General features: G+C 40.6%; 1 protein-coding gene across 1 annotated transcript; it reads right to left on the reverse strand.

Annotated features, from left to right (window-relative positions):
* Positions 1 to 23: 23 nt before the first annotated feature.
* Positions 24 to 19,809, reverse strand: itga10 (integrin, alpha 10). The gene is made up of 29 exons (XM_077720407.1): positions 19,392 to 19,809; positions 14,647 to 14,758; positions 14,222 to 14,331; positions 14,060 to 14,148; positions 12,452 to 12,566; positions 12,254 to 12,381; positions 11,237 to 11,385; positions 7,494 to 7,644; positions 6,043 to 6,208; positions 5,381 to 5,451; positions 5,166 to 5,310; positions 4,913 to 5,061; positions 4,686 to 4,829; positions 4,404 to 4,610; positions 4,191 to 4,321; positions 3,679 to 3,845; positions 3,085 to 3,227; positions 2,892 to 3,002; positions 2,723 to 2,808; positions 2,489 to 2,630; positions 2,285 to 2,377; positions 1,868 to 2,034; positions 1,705 to 1,789; positions 1,460 to 1,573; positions 1,274 to 1,381; positions 1,066 to 1,179; positions 627 to 722; positions 439 to 552; positions 24 to 364 (listed from the first exon to the last, which is right to left on the reverse strand). The coding sequence occupies exons 1-29, from the start codon at positions 19,432 to 19,434 to the stop codon at positions 314 to 316; spliced, it is 3,501 nt and encodes a 1,166-aa protein (XP_077576533.1). The 5' UTR covers positions 19,435 to 19,809; the 3' UTR covers positions 24 to 313.
* Positions 19,810 to 20,993: the final 1,184 nt, after the last annotated feature.

Consider the following 20,993-nt stretch of genomic DNA (forward strand, 5'->3'; position numbering starts at 1 on the left):
AATTTACACAAATATTCTTTGTTTCACCAGTTTTTATTCATTCAAATACACATTTGTACAGTTTTGAGAAGCATTGATTGTTTGAAATGTGAAACCTAGAAAATTCCTGGTAATTAAATAGAAGAAAAGTGATTTCATACACTGGCAATGGCAGAAAAGACTATTTACATAAGTGCTCACAACCCTGGACCCAGCGGGTAGTGCATTTTTTCTGACGAGGCTGTTGGCGGACCCCTGATCCTTTACGTTGTTAGGCCCATTTGAAGGTGGAAAGAGTGACATTTGCCTACAGATTTCTTTGTAAGGGTTGGTTTCACTCTTCTTGGTCCTCGTCTTCTCTGTGTTTGCGTGCGAAAAAACCAAGCTGTGGAGAAGTCACACTAAATTACACTCAGAAATCTTCAAACAAGTGCACATGATAAATATATTTACACATACTTTCCATAGTATGAAGATGATGAGCGCCAGTAGCAGCAAACCACCAATGATGCTCCCAATGAGGATCCACAGGGAGATGGGAATGGCTCTTCCCTTCAACACCTCCAGTACAGTCTTGATGAAAAAGGCAAATTAGAGAACTTCAAAGGTCTTTCTTTTTTTGATGATCTGTAACATGTTTTTCTTACCTCTCGCCACACTGTTCCTGTTGCCAGAGTGATGAGATTGGTCTCGTGAGGTGCAATCTGATACAAGCCAACTATCCTTGCAGACTTGTATTTGGCCTGCAGATACAAGACGAGATGGAAATCATTGCGAGAAAAGAGCAAAAAGTAAGTAATGCAACACCATTAGCCTGAGTTGCAGAATAGTCAATGTACACTTTGCTAAACAACCAATCCACACCCAAACAATCGAAGTGCTTCGTTCTGCACATTTTTCTATTGCATGTAATAACAACACACTCACTCATGCTCAATATTTAAGATAAACTAATGGTTGGTCTCCATTCTGAAAGACAATGGTGTAAGGTTTGTTTTCAATAACTGTCAATCCTGTACTCTGTAATGAAATTATGGCATTCACAGCCTATTAAATGCTGTAAATTCAATGTTTTTAGATGCTAACCTCTCTGAAAAAGTCGTCATTGACTCTGCGGCTTAGGCGAATCACTTCAGCTTGTCCTTTCTGGAGCTGCTGAACTTGACATGTAACCTCTATGCACCACGACCTGCTACAGTTCTATGTAAAAAAAAAAATACAGCACAATTATTTTTTTTTAGGGGAGGTTGTCAACATGCTTTGTTCGGTCTCTGATTTTCCTCGGGTGCCTCACCAAGACATCATTCGGCAACATGTCTTCGGGGTGGAGGGGATGTACGTCACCCTGTCGTATTTTTAGTTCGGCTAGATCACTCATCACGCTACAATTCACAGCCGTTGCCTGCGAGGCAACATGAATGTGTCATACAAAAAATGGGCAGAAAAATGATACGGGCACTCATGAAGAGGAATGACTTACGTTGTGTGAGGAAATGTCTGTGACTGTCATAAACACTCTATCTTCTGCTGCAACGGCGGGCAGAAGAAGCCTCAGCTCCAGGTTGCTCACAGGGTAGCAACCCAAGTTCTGGAGCTACAAATAAAAACAGCAAAAGAGATTGAAATATGACCCAGATAACAAATATTCCTGATACAAATATTCTAATTGAAGTACAAATGGGTCCGTGCTTCTGACGCCTGACCACAAAGTTCTTTCTAGTGTACCTTAAAATGCGTGTAGAACTCTGGTCCAATGGCTTCTGACATTGTTCGAGTGGGGTGCACTTCATATCGGTTTAAATTGGAATCGCTGCAGAAGGAAAATGAGAAAGAAACATGAAGAGCCTTTAAAGTGCCTGGAACACAGCTAGCTAGTGATGAATATTACCTGCTGAGAAACAGGTCAGGTTCATACTGTACAAAACTCTGGAGCTGAACACTGTTGTCCCCCAACGTTTCTGGTCGCTCAATGCTGTCACTGGCTACATTCAGCTTCATTTGGACTCGGTTGTGCAGTGTGGTGCAGCTGAACTCAAACTCCAGCATGAAATTCACCTTTCAAAAGAAATGACACATTTAATCTTGACTAAGACAGAGTAGGCTCAGTTTGAAGTACTGTTGGAACACCTATCAGTGATAAAGGTCTCTAAACCAGATTTTTGGAAAGTCTTGTCTTGATTTCATCTCCCAAATGTTTGTGTTGTCCAGATTTCAGTGAGTTCTGTTTTGGCAAGTCTTTGTCTTGGATAGTGCAGTGTGAGTGCAACACTCGAGTGGTATGTAATGTTGTAATGCCCGATGGTACCTTGGACTGGGAGCGAAAGACTGGGTAACTGACGTTACACATGTGACTGTTGGATCCCAGGCCTGTACACTCGATCTTGAAGTTGCCATCCTCCTACAAACAAGATTTTGTAAGACAGTGCAGAATCTCCTCAGAAATACTACAATATTCTATGATCTCTATTTTATTTATCACCAAGTCTTTCTGAATATAATTAAATCGTACTCTAATACTGAGACTGGAAAAGTGCAGGTTGCGTGAATAGTGCAGAGTCAGGCTTGTGTTGTAGGCGTTTTCCAGTCTGTTTTCCAGTTGAACTTCCACTGACATACGCCTACGAGGGCTGCGAATCACATAAGGCTTATGCCTGTGGAGGAAACAGAAGAACTTTGACTCAAAGAACTGTAATCAACTGAATTACCATGTTTTGTGTGTATGTAACTGTGTACATAAACATACCTTGTCCCAAAGATGTCCATTTGGGCCTGCAGCACCAAATTAGTGGTGCACACATCGTCCTCTCCGCAGTCTTTAAAGAAGGGGATCTGCTCGAGCACACATGGAAAGAACATCATGTCTTCCCGATGGGAGAACAGGAAATGCGAGGCGACCAATTTTCAAAACTCACATATTTCTTCATAGAGGTTGGCCAGCCCTCGTCCAATACGGGACCACTCTCGGTGTTGTTGATCTTGAAGCGCAATGAGAAGCTGATTGGGCGGATGTAATCTGCCGTGTCCTATCAAAGACAGACGGATGAGTATAGGGAAATAAAATGTGAAGGAGCCCCAGTTGCAGATTGGCCGGCCTGCAATGCTCACATAGACGTGGAAGGGCAGCTTGTAGCACAGAGTCTGTCCCGTCTGAGCTCGCACCGCCAGCTGGGTTAGCCTTTGGGAGCTGTCATCAAAGAGAGCCCGAGCTGACAATTTCCTGTCATCCAACATGGCTGCCACCCACAAGTCTGAAAAAAAGGTTTATAGTACTGTTACCAGGTAGTAAAGGTCTGGAAAGGTTACCCTATTCACCCTCAAGTAGTTCAGAATTTATAGTTAAAATGAGTAGAGTATTTTCTGTTAACTTTAATCAGGTGTTGGACGAGCAACATTCTACTGGTCCAGAGAGGACAACTAGTTTGGTATATTTCACTGCCAATGAGTATATATGGGGTTCTCTTTTTAACCATTGTCTCTATATTTAAGGTGTGTGAAAAATGTTTTACACATTTTATAGCTCCTAGCCGAGAAGACCGTTTCCCTGCCGTAGGAACTTCTCTTCTCATCCATCTTGTATAAAGGGCCCCATTTTATACTAAATCTGGCTGAAAGTGGATCTAATGAGATCGCTTTGGAGGCTGGTCTGCTACGAGTGCAGTGCAAGAGGACCATTGGGAGGTTTAAGAGAAAGTGACATACCAAAGCCGTCACTGTTTGGTCCAGGGGAGCGTGAAACAGCCGTGAAACAAGCTGTGGCATCGAGGCAAGCGGACTCTCGGCCACCACGCTGGCATGTCTTTTGAATGACGTTGATAGAGTGTGGCTGGAAGGACAGGCTGACGTTGATTTGTACGATGCTTCGAGATCTGCACAACAGAATTAAACTGTATGTGATCAAAAGATACCAATCCTAACCCAAGTGCACAGTGGATGAATTCGTGGATATTCACAAGCTTCCCTGATCTTATTATTTTCCTATAGAAATTATTCTTGATATTGTGTTGAAAACAAAGCAGTCAAGTTGTTCAGCTCTTGTTGACATTCCAATATTCCACAAGATGGCAACAAAGCTCTGAATGTAGTGATTGGTACCACAATAGTGTGGGGCAGTGATACATCTCGACTGACGTTAGGTGAATGTGCATGTTCAAAACGACCCCAATCCAATTCACTGCACAAAGCAGGAAATACCTTCTAACCGATGGACCAACCTTAGCAGAACAGCACTGCCGTGGGCTCCCACTGCCAAATCAATGAGTCTATCTCCATCCAAGTCCAACCTGGCGCTGACACTGCGTCCAAAATATTGCAAGGTTGGGGAGACAGACATCCCTGAGATACGCTGAATGTAAATGAAAAATGTCACTGTGATTGAATCCTGAAGTAACTTTGTGAACTCTTGCCTGAGAAAGAATGTGGAGTACCTGCTTGTAGTTGTGGTTGATATAAATACTTTGTCCATGGTACACGTAAACAGCCCCGCGGTGGTCATCCTCCAATGGGGCACCAACCAGCAAGTCAGTGAATCCATCGTGGTTGAGGTCCGGAGCAACGGCCATTGCATAGCCAAACCTGGCATCTTGAGACTTTTCGTCTGAGTTCAGGGTGCCATTCGAGACGAACACTTCCTCCTAGTTGTGAGGCAAGAAAATAGATCATGGGTTTTCTGAAGGTGCTGGAAAATAGTTCTTCATGTGCCTTCTTACCCCACTAAGAGTGTAGATGTAGACTCTACCGGCCTCCTTGTTCCCAGAGCCAAGGAACATTGGAGCTGCAACCAGGAGCACATCAGTGATTCCGTCCTGGTCGACATCTACACCACACAGTTCGCTTCCATAGTAAGACCCAATCTAGGGAGAAAGACACGTTCTTTCAATTTACTGGCACCAGGGGGTGACATTACATCTATAGTATCTGAAATATGGAGGTCCACCTGTTCTCCATTGAGGGCCTGCACAATATTGACGTCTCCCTGTTCACTGAGTTCAAACAAGATGACTTTTCCTTTGTGCTTGAAGCGTGGAGCACCGGCTACATACAACCTCCTCCAGTCACCCACCAGCACAGATGACACAGTATAGCCTGCAAAAACCCACAAGTTTCAAACCCAGGACCCCAGAACAGTGGATAAAATTGATTTGTCACGCAAGTTGACTTTGCATTCGCCAGGTGTATGACATGCGTACCGAGATATGCAGCATGATTTTTGAGCTCAAGGGGGAACTCGCTCTCAAAGGCCTCCCTGGATGGCATGATTCTCCCATTGGTGCCCTCCTTTAGGACACCGCCATCCCAGTCATAAGCGCCGACGATCCCGAACAGAATTCCATCCTAAAGATGACATGGTGACACGCCTTTAGAACATGAGATGCACAACAAGTGAGGCACAAATTGAACTTACATCCAGAATGTGTGTGGAAAAGCCAATCTGGGACATCTCCATGTGGAAGGAGCTCTGATTGCCCAGTGTGCCTGAAAGCAAAGTACATAGGTCAGCGTTTCCTCATCTTCATGTTGCTTTACATGTCCTCCCTTCCTTCCTCTTCTTGAGTTCTCCTATTCACCCCAAACTCCACGGGTGACATAAAAGCCTCACCCTTTCCTTTGCTGTTTTATATTCTTTCTATGTTTCTGATGGCATAACTTTGCATCTGACATCCTTTTTCGAACCTACTGCGGCAGTTCATTCTTGCCTTCCTGTTCATCAGCTCATTCATACAGTGAATATACTTTCTCTTTTAACCTCACCACAGTGTCTCCATGTTTCCAACCTTCCTATGAAGCATTTTCATAAAAGCTTGTTAACTTTTTAATTTGTGTTAAGAAGAGTCAATATCATGTAGTTGAAAAGAATCCAACGGCATGGAAATAACTTTAGACATTTGACAATAATATAACTACCATTTAAAATCAATATTGCTCTTCATCAAACTTAAATGAAAAAATATAAGGTACAAAAACATTGCAGCCATCATCTGTTTAAGAATTTCCCGTTGCTTTCATATGCGCCATGAAAGCATCATTCATTCATTCATTAGCCTATTTGACAGCAGTCACACGTACCTTCAAGTGAGAAGATGCGATCTCCTAAAGCATCCACTATGTCATTGAGCGCTGCTTCGTCTGTTACGTTGAAAAAGTACTTGTCGTCAGGGTCACTGGCAATGTACTTTATCTCATTGATGAAGGTGTCAGGGTCCTGCTGCCTCCTGTGGTAGTGACCCAAAACCTGGAAAGTGTTGTTGTTTTTTTTAAAAATTCTTCAAAGAAACAGCTATGTGATAAAGCACACATAGAAAAAAAGAATGTGAGAATAGCAGATTGCATTAATATCAATGTTGGCAATAACCAAAGCCAAGTACGCCCCCTTCAAAATAGAGATCAGATCCTTTTTCCCATATAAATTCCAAAAATATTTCCCAGCCTCCTTTTTAAATATAGTTAAAGACCATACTCTACTCATACAATAGATTAAAAAATTATATATTTATACCTTGTACAGTTATACTGGGAAAACCTCCATCTAGATAAACCAATACTATGGGAGAAGTGAAACCTAAGACACAAATAAAGGAAATGTACTGTTTTCGAAAGTAGGCTAAAATGTTGTTAAGAGATCTGACACAGAAATATGCTTACTATTATGTTTTTGTATTGGACTTCATCTCAAATATAAAAATGTGATCAAGCATCTGAATGGTAAGCATGACTTCTCCATTTCCAGTGTAAGTCACAAACATTTTGCACACATTAAACATGGAAAACATGTAATTAGAGCATTTAATGCGTGCAACACTAGTGGAACATGTAACTGAATGACTCCCTGGTGTGTGATGACTCACATGATATGTGCTTCAAGACATAAGATAAAACGCATGGGGGGAGTTTGCACCCCTCACTTACAACAACTGTCTCCAGTTGCCACTTGTCGGGTGGAGCTGGACAAAAAGGGCTCATTTCTTCTGCTGGGTTATTTCAGTGCAACCAAAGGGTTCATTTGGCAATTTAAAGATGCTATTTTTGGGTTGGCGTGGTATTGTGTGATTACTTGAAGGAGTGGATAGCTATGAAAGCAAACTTTGAGGAATGTCAGAGACTCTTCATACACATGCGCTGTGTTGGAAATGACACAGCTAGGATTTAACATATATTTTTTCGCATGTCTAGTCGTCTATTGTGCTAACTCATGGATGATGCCTTTAGTGACTGGAATACAGTAAAAATGCATACAGCCACTCCTAGTTTAGATACATTTTGAGTTTGGTTTTCGTCATTCATTTATTAATTTTAAAAATGCCATAAAAAATATAATAACTATTATTGAAGGAAAAAATATATATATATATGTGACATCACATTTTTCATGGAGTCATCGAGTCCCACAATATTAATATTTGGTACTGAGTGTGGCCGTGTAATGTCAACACATGGGATGGTTTTCATATATTTAAAAAGTGAGGTCAGCAGAAGTAGGTGAATACAGTATTATGTGACTTAATATACTATATACTCACAGCAATGGCATATCTAGTGATGTTCCTGGTCTCACACTCTATCAGAGCATCAGGCAGCTCTTCACCGTCGTGTGACTCTCCGTCCGTCACCACAATCATCACCTTGGTTGCCCCCTCCCTTGCCCCACGCTCGGCGCTGAAGGCCTCGGTGCTGTAGACGCACACAAAAACAACCATTTTACTCACAAAAGAAGAAACTCAGTGAGCCCTGGAGTGAAAGGGCCCAAGGGAGAAAGATAGTAGTCCAACCAATTGGTCACATAAGACCATTTTAAGCATGTGACCCACCCCACCGTGCAATTCAAACCATAAATGAAACATGTGTTTGATGTTTCCCATCTTATTTTTTTTAAATGTCTCCCCCACCCTTACGCTATCAGACCTTATAGCATTTAATGGTTATGCATTGAAGCGCCAATCCCATTAAATGGAATGGTTGGGATCCAAATCATACCACACATTAGTCATACTTGACACAAATAACGTAGCCGCCGTTTGACTCCAACGTGGTCAGTGTGTGTAATGCTAATGTGTGTGTATGTGTGTGTGTTTCAGGGCATCTGTGCATTCCTTTGCGATGGTGCCATGATGGAGAGGAAGCTTACACGACCAACACACACTCATAGACTGACCAGAAGCCGCACCCTGTTTGTCTGTACAAAACCTGCACTCAGTGGGACCTGCTCTATGCCTGGTAAACCACATATATATACACACATATAGGAAAGTGGGAAACAAAATTCATTCAAGTCATTTTCAGGCCACACTCCAGCCCCAACTCTAGGCTAAATTTAACATTGTGGTTGCCAGTACCGCACTTCTAAGTTAAAAACAACCGTTTTCTTCTCCCACGAAGCAGTCTGAAAATTACATTGGGTGCGGACGCGGGGAACTTGACGGCAGGCAAATCCCAAAATGCATAAAAACAATCACACTCATGTTAAAATCGATGGACATTTTAGCCTGGGCTAAAAAGATGTGCAAACTGCTTGTGTGCTGTGTTGTAAAATAGGTTAATTTCAGGAGTGAAAGTGCATATCGACCTCATGTGAATGGAACAGTGGAAGTTAAAAGAGGGATTGGGAAAATGTGATGAAACCACATACAAAATCCAAATTAAAAGCAAAGTCAGAGGGGGAGATGAGAGATGAGCTAATTTTCAGCTTCCCAAGTATTTACATGTTGTTTTATAGCCACACTTGTGCACCAGTAGTGAGTGACACATGGCCAAATGAGCACAGTGAAAACGGGTGGAGCGAATTGAAAAAGAATGACTAATCCACTTGGAGGCTTCTGTTTGACTTAGCCATTTTTTCTTTCTCATGCAATACCACTTGTTTGATTTTGACTACTGTGAGATGATGTAAAAAGTATAATATACCATTACAAGTTGACGGAGTGTATTCAGAGAGGAACTGTAGTAGAAGAACATTTGAAGATGATTTAAACACTTTCAATTCCAATAGCCGTAAAGCAATAGTCGAAATACACTTTTTGGCTTAAGTGTGTTATGTTAGACATAAAAGAACCCAAAAAGTTTGTGGTGTAGTTAAAGTGTTCTGAAGGTTAATATTATACTTGACGATTTATTTCACATCATCTGACACTGTCTTGTCACACGGATTACTTTGCAAATCCAAGTGGGAAAAAGATGACAGAAACTGCTTGGAAAGGGCAGCTGTGTGAATTGGGATTGGATGGATTTCATGTCTGTCACTTCCATTACGGGGGCTATCACTTTTTCTAACGATAGCAAGTTCTTATGGTTGCAGAGTGGTACTGGGTAATGCTGCATCAAAGAATAATCATTAATTCTTTATAATATCTCAATGGCCAGTTTTAAGACCATATTGTAAGATTATACTACTACCTCCAGATGTGATAAATCACCTTTCAACAGAAATACATGGTGGATAACAGTTAATGAAAGGGAACACACATAGCCCCAACTATACTACATTGGGAACCTATTCAGATTTATATTTTTGCTTTTATATTTTTTGAAACACGCACATTTAGTGCTCAACATATTGTGCCCCACTGTCCTACAAATGACACTTTAATAATAGGGCCTATAAATGTTCTCCTTGCAGTCAACCCCAGTTCATTTAAGGCTTTGGTAGATTGAGGTGTGTGATCTCACTCCTTCTGGCTTTGGGCAACTAGCACTTTTATTTAGACAAATTTGTGCTCAAGTATTTAAGTACTAATACATAAAAGATTCAATAACTCGCTCAAGTAAAAATATAAATGTAGATATATAGCAGGGCACCATAAATTAAAGTTGAATTTAATCGTATTTAACTCATTTTGGCTACCTTTGAAACCGATAGACATCCAGTGGTGCTGCCATCCTCTACCACTCATGTAGTCTAGTGCCTTCAGTGGCAGCCAACCAGTTCAATAATTGCCCCATATAGGATTAAAGGCAAAAAGGGAGCAAAGGCAGTCGATGAAAAGACACAAGAGTAAGTGCCAGCGTGTGTTTTGACAGCTGCAAGAGTGTAGTTTAGCTGACCAGCCAATGCCACACCTGCAGCCATGCTGAGCCAGCAGCTGGCGACTCCTGTTTGCTTGCTCCTATGCCAACTTAACTTATATGTGTGCGCGGGTGGTTCCAACAAAGCCAGATCACATGCAATATTTGAGGTCAACACTGTGTGATAGACCAGACAGACACACTGGCTGATGGTTTTACAACTTTCAGAACAGGGTGGTCCCTGCACTGCCACATCAATCGGCTTGCAACGCTACAAAAACTACAAGGCAGTTCTGGACAGGCAACCCTTCACACTTCAGGAAAATTTAGTTCTCAATCAGCCTAAATGCATTTTTTTATCTAAGCCACACTTATTGAACTCTTTCATTATAAATGAAGCACAAAATAGGAACTCTCCAATTGGATGTTTGGGTGCTTATGTAAACACAGTCACAGAGTTTACATTTTAATAAAGCAGGATTTTTTATTTTGAAGGAGAAAGAAAATAATGGCTTATTTTAAAGACTTTGTGGTTTGAACCTATGGAGCTGTTTCTTTTGGCCGGATTTAGCAGATCATAAGACCACGCCCCCGACTACATATTTCTTTTTGCGTGTGATGATGGATCTGGAGCAAATTAAAGGAGCACGCTGCAACTATATTGTCAGTGTATATCTTATTTCACGAGAGAGAGGCTGTCCCTATGTCCCCTTTTTATAATTCATCTTGCAGTTTAACCATTTGCAGGGCACACATGGAAATAGATGTAACCCATTCACCCGTCATTTTAATTGAGATAAAATGGAATACAGTACGTAATGGAAACTACAACTACCATATATAAAGCTTATGGGCTTTAAAGGGAATTCTACCAACAATTATTTTGACCCAATGTAAATAAATGTGTCACTTATTCATTTGCATCATTTTTTTACGCAAGGTATGATAATACTAACTCTAATTTGTCCTCATTTATTGATTGGCGGAAAATTAACCTAAAATGTTACTTTCAAATTGTCAGGTGTTTAAAGATCGCTTTTGAACATCCACTAAAGTTACCAAAAATGGGGCTTTGTGCAATATTAATAACCCGCCTGGGTCTGCCTTCATGGCAGAAATATTTTACAACTGCACACTATTATTAATTGGCGCATATCCTTGTTTGAAGATCAACATGTTACAGTTACACAGAGACCAAATGAGAAAAGACACTATAGGGAATATTCGTAACCGGCCAAAGGTAACAGTGTTAGACAAGGCTTACCAGGCCATGTTGATGGCGTAGGCAGTGCGCGTCTCTCGTCCCTCCTGGCGGCTGATATTCTTGGCGGCTTCTACCACCTCTTGTGTGGTCTGGTAGTCTTTCAGGGACCACTCGTGGATTGCTACCTCGCCATATTGCAGGATTCCTACCTTAATGGGCACACAAACAAGCAGGCATACAAGGATATTACCTCTTTGACCAAAGCGGTTTCAATCCCACACTTTACTAACAAGTCATAATCTCTACAATCTAATGTTCACACTGCATCAGATGTCTTGTGTCACAAAAGTATTTGGATCTAGAGTACATTTAGTATGAAAGCATAATTATTTATAATTGAGAAAATATAGCCTAGTAATAAAATAACCCACAACTGCCTTGCCATTTAAAGCAAACAGCACGTTAATGGAATTTTGGACTTTTCTGGGAAACCATAACTATTTCCTTTTCACCCCACATAGCAGTTTCTCTTACAATATCTCCAGCCTTCCTCCATTCCTCCACTGCCTCAAGTTGGCCTCTTAATGCCCCTTGAAGTCACCGCAGCAATCCATGCTTTTCATATTTGCCAAATTACTTCTCGACTTGTAAGCATTCTTGGGTTCACTTATCTTGTCTTCATATAGTGGAACATATAGTTTGACCTGGTACAATTTTCAATTAAATCAAAAACTTTACATTGGATCTCATCTCCTTTTCGGAACCGCTTTATCCTCACTAGGGTGGTAGGAGGTTAAATCAGCAATCATTATTTTATTTTTTCATGTTATTTTAGATACTTAATAAATTAATCTATGCATTCATAAAATGTTCATAAAAACTAATTCTATAACATTAATATCTACAGGTTTGACACTGACTGCCATATATAGGGTTTAAATTGATGGTTTTGGGAGTGCCTCGTTTTAGCTATCCGTTATTTTTCATCGTAGACCACTTGAAGTCAACCCTTCAATTTGCAGAAAACCATTTGTGTCTTTGTGCTTGGAGGAAGTATAATAATAATATGGCTTTTACCTGCATTTGGTCTGGGCTGATGTGGAACTTGCTAAGGATATTGCTGAGAAAGCTCTGCACCTCATACCAGGGGTAAATGCTGTTAGAACCATCCAGCACGATCACGATGTCCATGTAGGTTGTACACCCTGAAAGATGACATTTTCTTCAGTTTATGCTCTTTCAGTCATAATGGAATCGTGTTTGTATGCCAATTACGTTGCGCTGTTGGAGCAATTGTCTCTCTTGGCTGGAGGTCATCACTAACGGAGGCGCAGATTCCTGTGCTGAACATGGATGTGCCGCACTCTTGGGACCACAGTGGTGCACACGCCTACCGAAAAACACATGTTGAACATCTTTTCTTAAGCTTAATCATTTTATAGTCAACATATGGAAATATGACACCTGTCAGGTATGACAGATTATGTTGGATTACAAGTATATTGGGATCCTTTAATGGAGACATTTTCACAAGGATAGAGGTGTGTTTAAAAATTGGCAAGTCTTCAGACATAAGCCCAAAAAAGGCTATTCATTTGTAACAAAAGTCCTTAACTACCATTACAAGCTTTGCAGTTATTATGTATGATGGAACCCTTTAATTTGTCCTTAAGTTTATGTGTATACTTGAATGGTTGATTGTCTTATTATGCCCTGAAAACCGAATCTGGATGTACTCTGCCTACTGCCCATTATTAGCTGGGAAAGTCTCCAGCATCCCTTTGACCCTCATTAAGACATAAATTGATATTTCTTTGGCTCATTTGCGTCATACACTATATGCATGCATTTACTGCTATAATATAAAGTTTGGAACAAGACTATCGTGAACCCCATTTAAGTTAGGCAGTTCACCTTTGGCGTAATGTATCCTGAATGGTGTTTGGCTGCTAACAGAAAATAACAGCGTGCACGCATATGGGGTTTCACTAGAAAGTGACTAAATAAGGGAAAGCATTGAGCAAAAACAGTCATGAGAGGGAGTCAGTCATGGAAAAATCACAATAGTGCGGTTTGGGGGACCGAACATGGAGGCGTAGACAGGGGGGGGGACTATTGTTGTCATCTTGGCAGCGTCAGAACACCAGACCAGTGAGGCAATTTGGATCTAATTGAGCTGAGGAATAACTGGGAAGTGAGGGAAAAGGCAGGTCAAATAGGAGAAAGAGAAAACCTCTTATATTTTGCCCTGTTATTACAGAAAGTGGATCAGTTAATGGTGGAAAGCGAGGAGTGTAAAAGAAGAAAATCAACAGAGGTGCAATGGCTTTTTCAAAGTCTCTCATTAACAAAAGGCCGAAGGAAGACATTCCAAGCCCGTTATAGACCTGACCACCGGCCTCAAGAAAAAAAAGCACACTGTCACGAAAGCGGTCCTGCACCGGCCAGTTTTTCATGGGCTATAAACAACCGTGCGCCGACAGTACTGAGAAGTTGGCGGGCGTCTGAAGAAAAATGGGCTTAACTTAATGCATTCTATGTCGTGCAGCGATTTCAACCCGCTGAGGGTCATTGACAGGAAAAATTACACGCATGCATGCTTTTATGTGAGCCAGTGGTCTCATAACTGGGCGATTTAGACGGGAGGCAAGTTTTAAAGGTCCTCATTGCTGGGCTGTAGTTTAGAGCTAGACCAATAGGTCCCTTCATGTGTCTAGAATGTTCAGTGGCTGAATGACAGCCAGAGCCAGACATTTTCTTTTCCATTTCTTGTATCAAAGACTGTTATCTACACACTATTGAGGTTCATGAGTGAGCTGAGCTCAGGCCAGTTGATTTTAGGTAAGTACCGTCAGTACAAAAAAAGCTTAGAGACAGACATACCAAAAGGCCATCAGGTGAGTCAGGTGTGAGTGTCATGCCCAGATGAGAGTTCTTCAGGTTTTTGGATATGTTATGGAAGGCGGCTTCCCCTGAGATAAAAGGAAAGAACAGTTAAGATCAAAATTGTTCATTTGGGGTTGACATAAAAATGTTGGCTCTCACCTAAATTCAATTTGCTGCAATTGGAGGTGCTTTCCTCCCCCACATCGCATTTGTACACATCTCCTTTCCTGTTGTTTGGTGTCCCATCCCAAGGAGCACCAACAAGCATTCTGTATGTAACGTAGTGATGTATGATGTTAGAATCACAAATATGGACAACATTATGGTTATTCTGAAATTAGAAGGCTTCAAAATTGAACTGAATAATACACTGACTTCAATATTCTTATTTTATGATCTTATTTAGTATTTCTTATTATCAAACATGTCCTGTGAGGGTGAAACAAGAGAAAACAAACAAACAAACTCCAAACAAAGAATTATATTTTCCTAGTTTTCATTTCAGAATTGCATGTTTTAGTATTTTCTATAATGTTGCTACATGAAATATGCCCCGATTCTGTATTGACCATATGCAAACTCACACTTTCTCTGCCTCTGTTTCGTGCTGTAGCACCGAGAAGCCAAAAAGTGCGTCCTCTGGACCGCTGAAAATCCGTGGATGTGCAACATCGATATTGAAGCACTCACACAAGCCTAGAAGACAAAACACAGGTAAGAATGCATATTAAGTGTTCAAATTTTTTTAAAACCTTGGTGATCCATGTCTTATGTGCACATTGCAGTTCATTTTCAGTGAAGAGTAAAATGCAGCTATAAAAATTGTCATAAATGAAATTATCAAAAGAAAATAACCATTAATGTAATCCCTATATTCGTGTTTTCGGGGGGGAATTTATCATGTCTTTGTGGTTTTGAGTCATGTACAATCTGGCAAGACCAATTGTATTTAATTTGTCAACTTTTACGCTGAATCATAGTTAAGGACGTTGTTGAGGGCTGTACGACATTTCCATTGGAAAATCCATTGTGAGAAAAATAACACATCAGACAGTAAGAGAAGAGTATTTTCTTTACTCAGTATTTTTTTAATGTATAAAAACACTGCTACACCACAACTGACTAGAGGCTTTGTGTGTACTACCTGCATTGGAGCCAAGTAAAAGTATTCAAAAGCATGTTGGGTCTGCATATAACGGAAGATGTGTTATGGATGAAGCGTTCTATGGAAACGAAACTCATGCTGCTTTAAGTTGATTGAAAGAATGTGGGGTTGGAAGCTGGAAATGCACTACTAGAGCGTGGTAGTATATATATTTTTGTCTCAGTTTATGTGAGTCGGCTGGAAAAGACAGCAGTGAGGAGGAAAAGAGTGAAAAGGACAGATAAACATGGTGACCAGTAGTAGACTCTTTAGGGAAAAAAGAGAGTTCAGTCTGGAGGTAAAGTAAGGGAAGGGTGTGTTGGTTGAAAAAGTGGAGGAGTATAGTGAGCCCCCTGTTGAGACACACAAGTCTGCCCTTCATTCATGCTGTGCGATGGCATTGAGTAGCAAGATGGTCAGCCAGCTTACTGGGTTCAAGTGACTAACCGGGTCATAAAAACCTTTAGATTCTATAGTCTATATAACATAGAATTAGTCAGTTTAACATTCAGGGATGATATAATACAAAGGTTTCTCAATCAATTTAAAATGCCCTGAATTGGGGATGTGATCTTTATCCTCTGTAAAAGACAACTAATATTATTTCAATTGACTTTTTCAGCCATGACGAGCTGACCAATGTACATTGAACTGAAACTAAAGTAGGGAATGTGTCAATTATATTATTACAGTTTTTTGTGAAATAAAATATTGTAGAGTTACCAGCTCTCCCAGTCAAGATGGTATTGCTGTCAATGGCAGTAATTAAAATTTGACCTGAATGATAACTAATCTTGGCTTTCTCTGCAAGATCTCAACTGGAATTCTATAAATTGCCTTCCAAATCCACTTTGGTGACTTGATATTTCCTTGATCAAGGTCACATTCTTTATTGTTCGTGTATCTAATGAATTGTGGGCTCAATGTCCATCACTTGTGATTTTGCAGCATACCTGTACACACATTCATACATTACAAGCCTGACTGTACATGTAACAGTAATCCCAATGCAGAAGGCCTAAGCAAAACCAGAACACTATTACGGTGATTAGGCACTACGTCACACAGCAAGTCGGCGTGCCCACAAACATGCATTTCAATCAGAAGGTGAAACCAGATATCTCACAATGCTCCGTCACCACTCAGGCCTTTCTTGTACCTGGTCTTTGCATTTTATCACCCGCTTATCTGTTTTTCCTCTGTAATATTAGGACTATGTCGGGTGCGGTGCGTTCGGGGGCCCTTTTTTTAATAGCCGAGTCTGGCTTCCAACTTGCGCTCCGCCGCTTGTACTTGTCCAAACCTCAAGTGACTCCAATGGGTCGCAGCCATCATCCTTCTGATTCCACACAGATGTTCCAAAAATGTTCTCCAATGAGAACACCAGCCTGGAATCTTCTCTTTATGTGACTTTAGTTTATTTTTTGAGCAGGTTCTTCCCTTCAATTCTCACTGTGCTTTTTTGTGGCCGCTTCCACACCCAACTTTCCACAATAAGTGTCCTTGTTATCTTCTTGATCCTCCTGTTCCGCTCATCTACTCACAAACCATAAATGGCCCCTTTTTGTCCGTCTCCTGACTCTTTAAACCACAAGACCCCCCTCGCCTTATAGGACAACACCCCATCGCTCTGCATATCCGAGACACCACCATTATTTCTTCTAGTTTGTACTGTATACGGCACTGTACCGCCGCTTGTCTGACCAAACGTCCCCATGACGACTGGCTGCAAACATTTATCAAGTCAAACCGGGTCCAGATCCTTTTCAACCACACATTTCTGCTCCGGGCTCTCTTGTAATTGAATATCGCTCCTCGAACGTGTGTGAGTGCATTAAGCTTGACATGAGTGGGTTTGGACACATGCGAGCACATACAATGCAACCCCAAAAGTTCTACACTTATCATGTATAGTCTAATTTTGGAATTAGTCCAAAATATGATGGAAAAAGGTGTACAAGAACTGGAAATCATCATCAATCATCCAACTGTAACCATAGTGATGCCATGCTATACTTTGGCAATCATCTTGAGCAGGAGTGTGAAAAGAAAGATCTTTAGGTGATGTAAACTACTTCATTTTTTTAGAATAAAGACCTCAAAAACATAATTTGAAGAAAATTGCTTCTACATTGGGTAAATTGGTTCTATCACCTGGGGCAGTTTTGGGTATTGTCCTCCTTTCATCCAAAGTTAACTGAGTTAGGCTCCAGCACCCTGTGACCTTGACAAAGAGTGGCCGGGTACTGAAGTGGTTAGCCCGTCTGCCTCACAGTTCTTAGATCAAGGGTTCAATCCCCCGATTTCCTTCCTGTGTGGACTTGGCATGTTTGGCCCAAGTCTGAGTGGATCTTCTCTGGATACTTTGGTTTGCTCCATACATTTTAAGCCTAATGAAAAACAGATCATACCAACTGGGTAGTTTTTGCGAAACAAATGATTTTAGTCATTGCTACAATAAACACTAAGTGACCCAGAAATGACCCCAAATCAACAGGGGGTCACAGCTCAACAGGATGATTAATTTTGACACATGACCTAACTGAACCACCCAGCTACATTTCCTTGTCACTAAAAGCAGGTTTTCAAGTCTGTGCTCTTATTTCGCTCTTTTCTTAATCTATTTTTAATTTAAACCCTAGTGAGCCATATGGTCCTTTTATTAAAATACACTCACATTTCCCATCCAACCACAGATTGTCTCTCCATTATCTTGATCATTTTATACTCATCTATCACCCTCTCATGGGGACCGGAGGTGGAAAGAGGAGAAAGAGAGAGGGGTGGCGAGTGCATGGGAATGAAAATCAGCGAGATTAAAACAAGCGGAATTTATGAATGGCAACAGCAAAGCACACACACACACAGGCATTGGACATCCTTGTAAAGGAAAACAGAGTGTGCCTGGTCCACGCATCAATGGAGCTCTGTTGAATGCATTAAAATGACACGCATACTTGCTCACCTACATGCTCTTGTAAGACACACATGCAAGAATACTAAAATGAAAGCCTGGGTTATGAAAACAGGGTCCAATCACTTGAAGCGTCAAGTGTCAAAGTCGTAGATTGTTAGCTTGCTCGTACTTTTGGTGGTGAAATGAACTAAAGGTGTAGAGTAGGGCCATGTGGCCAGTCTGTGTGTGTCCGTAGACAGGTAGCACGCCTTGCTCAGAGTAATTGCCCAGTAGTATTGATGCAAGTGTTGCTGCCTGATGCCTTATCGGCTGCACAGAGACAACAATGGTGTGTTTCATTGCTGTGGGTCCATGCGTGGACTGTCCAAGTGTGGAGTGTGTGAGGTTGTTTGAGAGCCATTTGTGACATTGATGTTGAATGTTGGCCATGATAATGGAATGAAATGGAAGATATGTTTCTGCTTCAGTTTGTTTCTTTGTGGATTTTGATGGAAATACAGGAAAAAATATCAAATTTGGCCTGATTATTCACGTAGTGCAAGACTCTACATAGCTCCCTGTGATTAATATTACAAAATTTAGTATAGTCATTAGAATTTGGTGTCACGTTACATCAAATTTTTGGCCCATGCAGCTCAGATATTAACATAGGCAATAAAAGTGAGGTCCACATGACGCAAAATGGGATGCCAACATATGTGGATGACAAATTCTAATTATATATTGTTAGGTCTTAATGGGCTGGCCATTATAGATTTTTGTGAAATACTTATACTTAAATCTGGCAAAATCTTGATATCAACTGTGATACAAACACGGAATTGAAATGCACAGCTGTTGGAGTAACGAGAAATGGGACTGCTTTTTCCCCAGATCTTTATTTATATTAGTGTATATATATCTATATACACTTTTAAAACAGCCCTTTACCTAGGAATTACCATGAACTAATTGTACTATTGTCACCCAATTAACTTTGTGGGCTGACAGCAATGAGTTCATGTAATGTAAAGAATCCCAGGTTTTCTGACGATAGTGTGGTCATACAGTATATTTGAATATGTGCACATCCAAGGAATGCCTCTAAGGTCAGCCAGTTTGCTGTCACATAGCATCAACTTTCAAGTTCAGTGGTGCAATTCCAGTAGTCGCGAGTCTTCTGTATAAAGTTCTGTACTTTTGATGCAATAGCTAACATTCATAGTCTTTTAGACGACACAGATAACATCATCTTTCATATTCAAGTTTTGAGGGTTCGGGGGGGTTACCTTTAAGAAGGATGATGCACAGCAGGTAGCTCCGGAGCCCCATTTAGAACAACTGAAGAGTCCCTCGCAATGTTTCGGCGTCTTTAAAAGTCTTTTTCTAGAGTTGCTGAAAAAGCAATGCATTTAAGTCCTTTAAACTCCAGGATGCAATCGTGTTCAACTCCTGAAAGTGGAAAGATCATTGCAATAAACCAGTAATAAGATGTCTGTCAAGTCAGTCACGTCCAGTTCCTCCAGCGCGCGCCTAACAATCCCCAAGTGTGCGTCGGCTGTCGTGCTGGCTGTCTGAAGAGGTCCTCCCGGCCATGCTCTTCCTGCCGATGGTCTCTTAATCCTCCCGAAAGCGCTCTGCAGCCGTTAGGAGCTTGTCACTGGGTGGGGAATGAAAGAGTGCCTTTCTCCCGGCCTTCCATCCACCACACTGGTCGTGGTCTCTGCAGAGCGCCAGTTCATGTTGGCCAACCTCAAACCAACGTCTCTCTTTCTCTCTCTTTCTCCCTCTCTTGCTGTCTCTCCTTCCCTCCCTGGAAGATATGTTTGCCTTGCTTTCGTCACTTGTGGTTTTCTTAAATATAATGTGTAAAGGACCATCTTTTTTCTGGGAAACTGTAGAAGGGAATTTTGCTATGGCAAACAACCTGCTTTCTTACTATCTTTCTTTCTTACCCTTTTATTTTTCCTTCTTTATTTGTTTGTTTCTATCTCTTTTTCCCTTCTTTTTTCTCTGTTTTTCTTTTTTTCATCCTTTCTTTTGTTTGTCAGTTTTTTTCATTCATTTGTTCTTGCTTGATGGCCTTGTTTCTTTCTTTCTTTATTAAATTCATTCACTTTTATACATTTTTTTATGTATTTCAATTAGTCAAGAAGGGAATTTATGTCATTAATGATACTGCATTTTTTTAAATCAAAGCATTTGCCCACAAATATTCAGCCTGTGCATGTAGTTATAAATCTAACAAGTCTATTAAAAATTATTGCCAAAGTTAATCTAAACATTGTGGTATACGTTGCACACTTAAATGACTCTCAAATATACTAGTGATATACTATACTTGCCTTTTTTTAAATCACAGTACAGATTGAGAATAAACATGATCAGTTTGACAGTTACACCATCTACAGGATGATGAGTGTAATGTGTCAGGCCCAGAATTTACAGTAGTATTTGACAATCTCACTCATTGGCTTATTTTGCCTTACAGGCAATTTAAAAAAGCAGATTTGAACACAAGGTCATTCAATGTGCTTTACATCATATGAAAATGTGCCAATTCACAAACAAGAAATTGAAATAAAATCGCAAATAATAAGAGCCTTGAAACTCATGTCAAAAGATTCAAACAGGGAGGAGAAATAACAATTACAAATAAATGGAATAAAAAGCAAAAGTTATACAATGGTATTTGAAAAATAGGGACATTTATAAAAATGCTGTTGTAAACAATAGAATTTTTTTAGCCCTTCTTTAAAGGCGTATAAACATTTGAGCATTCCTTAGATATTCAGATAATTTGTTCTACTGGTGAGGAGCTAAATGAATGTCGCTTCAGCCTGCTTTGTCACATTTCAACAAACCGGTTCAATCTGGCCTAAAGGGTGTAG

The sequence above is a fragment of the Stigmatopora nigra genome, chromosome 7, assembly GCF_051989575.1.
Source record: "Stigmatopora nigra isolate UIUO_SnigA chromosome 7, RoL_Snig_1.1, whole genome shotgun sequence".
Taxonomy (NCBI): domain Eukaryota; kingdom Metazoa; phylum Chordata; class Actinopteri; order Syngnathiformes; family Syngnathidae; genus Stigmatopora; species Stigmatopora nigra.

What these genes read in the sequence shown, in the direction of transcription:
- itga10 (XM_077720407.1), bottom strand. Translation starts at nt 19,434, where the DNA reads ATGGGGCTCCGGAGCTACCTGCTGTGCATCATCCTTCTTAAAG. An exon ending in TCGCATCTTCTCACTTGAAG is followed by an intron (nt 5,452 to 6,042) that starts GTACGTGTGACT and finishes CTTTGCTTTCAG; the next exon opens with GCACACTGGGCAATCAGAGC. An exon ending in TTTCCACACACATTCTGGAT is followed by an intron (nt 5,311 to 5,380) that starts GTAAGTTCAATT and finishes TGTCATCTTTAG; the next exon opens with GATGGAATTCTGTTCGGGAT.